At 36.9% G+C, this 5,751-nt stretch overlaps 1 protein-coding gene across 1 annotated transcript; it reads right to left on the reverse strand.

The window, feature by feature from the left end:
* Nucleotides 1-221: 221 nt before the first annotated feature.
* On the reverse strand, nt 222-3,018 carry LOC107658148 (protein wntless homolog). Its single transcript, XM_016446615.1, has 2 exons — nt 2,776-3,018; nt 222-515 (listed from the first exon to the last, which is right to left on the reverse strand). The coding sequence occupies exons 1-2, from the start codon at nt 2,879-2,881 to the stop codon at nt 232-234; spliced, it is 390 nt and encodes a 129-aa protein (XP_016302101.1). The 5' UTR covers nt 2,882-3,018; the 3' UTR covers nt 222-231.
* Between the last annotated feature and the right edge of the window lie 2,733 nt (nt 3,019-5,751).

A 5,751-nucleotide genomic window follows, 5' to 3' on the forward strand; every position in this document is an offset into this window, starting at 1 on the left:
TTAGTCCGCTCACAGCATGTGAGAAATCCAATCTACTTTTGAGTGAATAGAATGGGAAATTCCTCTGGGTGTTCATGTGTCCCCTCCTACACTTTCGACACAATAGCGATGTTCGTATAAGCTTATAAACCATATAGTGATGTCATGTTTATGTTTTTTTGGGGGGGCACAGGAGGTGCACATTATAACCTCAAACACACTAAAACAAAAACATACAATCGCACATTTTTATTACTCACCAATCTGGTTTTGCATTTTGAAGGCAATGTCAAACTGAAGGATAACCAACATGAACTGGAACCAGGGACTCATCTCTCTGTTGGGCAGTGGAATGTGGACTGCAAACACAATGTTGTTGGCCTCGATTCTCTTGGCCATGGCCTCATCAAAGTCTCTGATCTTGCTGCACTGGTCAGGGCCCCATGGCATGAACCACTTGGAGCCCTTATGGTGAGTCTTCACGGTGTCCACACACTTGGTGGCCAGGTAGTGGACGGCAGTTGTGGGGCTTGGAGCTACAGAAAAATATTTGAATATCAGTTTAAGAATAGCTTGGGAATAACGAATAATAATGTATTGATTCACATATTTTGCACATAACTACATTGGCAAGACATGAGCAAAATCTCTCATATTTATTTTTACAGGAATAGAAGATTTTTTCAATCACAGAGCATAACATTTTTAATTAAAAATGTATTTTTATACATATTTTATAAATTAAATATAATTATATAAATTCTTACATAAATTGGAAACAGCTTGTTTTACAAATTGAAATTCATACTTAAAAATTTAAAACATTTTAAAAATGCAGAGAAAAGAGCAGTAAAAGATACTTTCCAGCAAGAATGCATTAAATTGATTAAAAGTGACAGTAAAGACTTTCAGATAGTTAAATGGCATTCTTAGTCCTTTTTTTTATTCATTTAAATAATCTATAAAAACTATTTTCAACATTGATAATAATAATAATAATAATAATAATAATAATAAGCATATTAGAATGATTTCTGAAGGATCATGTAACACTGAAGACTGGAATAATGGCTGCAGAAAATTCAGCTTTGCCATCACCGGAAGAAATTACATTTTAACATACTTTAAAAAATAGAAAAGTTATTTTAAATTGTAATAATATTTCACAATATTACGGTTATACTGTATTTTGAAAGACAAATGTCTAGACAATGAATAGAAGACTCGCAAAGATTCTTTGATATACCCTTATTAAGAGGGGGTCATTAGCATGAGAAAGTATGAACAGGCTTCCTCCACCATTCAGAAGGCTGGTCCTGGTAATTTGTTATCGGAGTCAATAGAACCCTTCATGGGTCATCGTGGATATCCAAAGCATGCACATCACCAGGAAATGAGAGATAACGTGAACCAGTCTATAGCTTGAGGACACTATTCACAGGTTTCGTCTCTATTTCAGGAGTGTTTATCAGTATTACATTCAATATAACTGAGTAACAGCACCATTAAAAATGTTAATAATATCTAAAAAGCTAATGGGTGGGCCTTTTAATTGCTCTGCTCACATTTTGCGTGGTAAAATCCTGTTCCTGTGAAATACACCAAGTAAACAAAATTAGCTGTACTAAACCTCTCGGAGTTCAATTATTCATTGACCCACAATCCTGGAACAAACCCTCTTGAAAATACCACCACAAAATACTAGTCGCCTTTCGGCCCAGTGACCTCATGCCGTGTTTAAGATGTCCAATAACTGGGGAAACAGCACGCCTTTCTACTCAATTACCCTGGTTGCCACCTGCCACCGAACAAACACAAAGGAATCCAGCTTCATTAAATCAATCACAGGCAAGAATAGCCAAAGCAGGCTAATTTATCACCATTCATCCCACATTCTGCAGGAGACCAAGAAATGATTCCCTTCCTATCGAAATGGTACAAAATAACACTGATGAGGTCGATGCATAGCTACTGAGGAAAGAGCTGGAAAAGCCTGTGGGCACAGAGGAGGGGTTGTCTGTTCAGATGTAAGATCAAAGAAAAGTTCTTGAGATGCACCTCGCTTAACCCTTTATTGGCTGATGAGAAGTAGACAGACTTTCATTTATGGGTGAACTATCCCTTTAACAACATAATGCAAGACTGGTACAAGTGACTAAAATTAGAAAATAAAGTTTGTAATATACAATATACTTCATTGCTGACTTCGTCTATTGTTTGTCCATAACATTTCTTGATGTTGTACTAAGGTTTCCCCTGAATATTATTAGTGTCTCTGCTCTGCAATGGAAACATTAAGAACTATCTTTGAACATTAATTAAAAGTTGTGTAAAATAAGTTAGTAAACAAAATAAATATGGAAGACACCAAACAATATTCAATATTATAACAAAAGCTCAAGTTGGTTTAAACAAGCCTCTCTCCGTTTAGTTTCTCATGGCATTTTTCAGGGACCGGGGACAAAAAAAAAGGAGACATCAAGGCGCAGAAGTAGCGAGTAAAAATCAATGTCGCGTCTGTCTGATCTGCTCTCAAACTTACAGGCGGAACGCTGAAAGCAGCAGCACAAAGACTGCACAAGTCGACGGGGTGAAAATAAGCGCCCATCTTTGACACTACTGTAACAAAGCCATTCCGCAACTTTTCACTCCTTCCAAGAACGCAAAAAAGACTCTTTTTTTTGCTGAAAACCACCTAGTGTTGCACACCAGAACGAATGGCAACATACTGTGTAGTAAAAGCCAACAAAGCCTGAACTATCAAATCTAGACGGATTTGTAAAAGTAGCTACTCACCAATCAGACCTCCGACCATAAAGGAGAACGCCTGGAATAAAATGAGAATTACTCCCACAATCACCAACTTTTTGGTGCTCATATTCTCAATAATTGCTCCAGCCATTTTCAAAGTGTCTCTGTTGTTAGGATTGAATGCAAAGAAACGAAAGTCACGGCATCCAGGTGGACCAGTGCGCTGTCCGAGATTGAGAGCGCGACACAGGTAGTGTCTCAAACCCTGGTGAACTGCCTGTGTTGCGCTTTTCCTAGTGAACTATAAAGGAAAAGTGAATGACCACGTGACCCACTATGCATCAGGAACTCAGACGAGAAGCGTGCACGTGACGTTACACCAGACTCTTGGCCAGATGCACAAAACTTCAAGCTTTTTATTGGCCACATGCAATAAAGCAGTGGTTGATTTTTATGCTTCCAACATGTTTTAATTCCAGAGCTAAGTTTAACATTAGCTTAATCTTTTAATACAAAACATATTTATAATTTTATTATCATCTGTGATATTCTCTACAAATCATTGTCTAAAATAATAATAATAATAATAAATTATGCATTACTATTACCAAATACATTATTATTATTATTATTGTAAGAATTACTATTTTTCACTTTTAAAAACTGCAACGCTCATTGTGTTGCTTTTCCAAATGTAGGTATTTACTTTCTAACTCTAAGGTACCAAGCAATGATAAATACAATAATATAGCTGCAAGCAGCGATTACCGTGGGTCAAGCACTTTAAAGGGGTCATATGATGCGATTTCAAGTTTTCCTTTCTCTTTGGAGTGTTACAAGCTGATTGTGCATTGATAAGATCCCTGACGTTGCAAAGACTAAAGTCTCAAAGCCAAAGAGATATTCTTTATCAAAGTTAACTCTGCCACGCCCCCCTAAAACGGCTCGTTCTAACACACCCCCACATATCTACGTCACTATGTGGAAATATTTGCATAATGCCGCCCAAATGTGCACGCAAAGAAAGAAGGCGTGGTTTCAGTAACCGCAGTTAGTGTTGAAGCAGCATGTCAGGGAGACGCTGTGTGTTTCTAGGCGAAAGCAAAAGCACTTTATTTGGCCTTCCGAAAGTAGATGCATTTAGGAATCTTTAAGATTACTTACAACAGAACAGCAATGCATTTTATGGACGACCGTTTCGTGAACCTAGGAGAGGAGGTAATTCTGACTTTGCTATGACAATCTGGCGCTTCTGAATCAGCTACTGTTTTGTTCATAGAGGACCTACAATAATGTACAGTATTTGAAAAAATAATGTGTTTTTTGAACATTAAAGCATGTCAACATATTCTGTTACACCAAATACACAAAATAATGATCTTTAAAAAAGCATCATATGACCCCTTTAAGGGATTTATGGATGCTGATTGGGGTCTAGACTGACCCAACATGTAGGGCTGACATCATAACACGTTCATTATGGATGATATGCTTAGACACACGCGCACATACTGAAATCAAAGGGTTAAAAATAATATTTAATGCACTGTAGGCATGCCTTACACATACATGCACACACATTTTGTTGTAGATAAAAATATTTTAAATAAATGATATCATTTTATCTACAACAAAATGTCTGTGCATGTATGTGTAAGGCATGCTTAGTGCATTAAATATTATTTTAGCCCTTTCATTTCAGTATGTGCGTGTGTGTCTAAGCATGTTATAAAGAGGATACTTGCACTAAGCATATTAATACCGTATTAATATGCTTAGTGCAATTATCCTCTTTATAACACAATTTTCAGGTGTCACATAAGTCATAATGTGTACGGTGGCCGAGAGAGCTCAACGCGCTGCAACTTAAGAAAACACATGCAAATTGAAAAAACACCAGCAAATTAAGAAAACATCTTCATCAGTTTGACAACATGCGCGCTGCATATCCTCACAACACATGCAAATGAAGAAACGCGCTGCAAATAGCACGGACCACAACGGAAATGTTTCTAGGGGACCCAAAAAAGTGACGGACCCGGCTGGGATTTGTTTTGTGCAGTGGCTATTGGTCAGTGGAGTTGTCCGTGAACTGAAAGGTTAGTTTTTTTGTTTATTTTAACACCCTGATTTGCATGATTCCTTTGTCTTTTAGATATTATTAGCCTAAATAATCTGACGAATTACACGAGTAACTGTGAAACGTTATATAAAATGGCTAACTTAATTTAATATTCTCAACTAAATATAATTTCAAGGTTAATGAAATCCGCAATGCTTCATTAATTGTTAAAACCAGGTCAAAATAAATTGCAGATTGACAGTAAGAATAATATTTAAAATTATTATTTAATCAGGCCCTTTTAGTAGGCTAATGAAAGAAAGGACAATGGAATACAAATACAACGTGCAAACTTCAGTCAACTTGTTTTTGTTTTTCAGATCAAAATGTATTGCCCTTTCTGTGGCATCCAATGGCTGACTTTGCCAAGATTTTGCAGTTCATGTGGGCGAAATGTAAGCTTTGTCGTAGAGAATGCCCCTAGAACAGCAGGTGATGACCAGGGGCAAGTTCAAGCTCAACCCGGTGTACACCGTTTTGCTACGGTTTCCGGTTTGAACTGTTTCCTGGAAACGGTGTGCAACGGGGTTTGAGATGCGTTTTCTCTTGCTTGGTGGGTGTGTCAAACATGTCAGCCCAATCAGCAGCAACATGTATGTAAACCATGCGGTATTAAAGAGACAGCTTGCACAATGTAATTAACATCCAAATAAATTCACGAGCAAGTATATTGTTTGCACATGTTTATTTACATTAAAGGCAAAATAACTGAAATAATAAGGGCACAAGTATAGATCTGGAACTTCTTTTTTTAAGTCTGTCTAAATACAGTATCATTTAGTAATTGCAATGTCTTCTGGTCCATATGCTTTCCTTAGGAAGGTGTGCTAAATTCTGATTAATGTAACATTAAAATACTATACATATTTATATATTTTGCTATTGTATTATGGAGTGAC

Source organism: Sinocyclocheilus anshuiensis, unplaced genomic scaffold, assembly GCF_001515605.1.
Source record: "Sinocyclocheilus anshuiensis isolate Anshui unplaced genomic scaffold, SAMN03320099.WGS_v1.1 scaffold141, whole genome shotgun sequence".
Classification (NCBI taxonomy): Eukaryota; Metazoa; Chordata; class Actinopteri; order Cypriniformes; family Cyprinidae; genus Sinocyclocheilus; species Sinocyclocheilus anshuiensis.

Excerpts from the sequence above, each read along its gene's own strand:
- LOC107658148 (XM_016446615.1), bottom strand. The coding sequence starts at position 2,881 with ATGGCTGGAGCAATTATTGAGAATATGAGCACCAAAAAGTTGGTGATT. Across the intron at positions 516-2,775 it reads TATGGTCGGAGGTCTGATTG|CTCCAAGCCCCACAACTGCC; the intron begins GTGAGTAGCTAC and ends ATTTTTCTGTAG.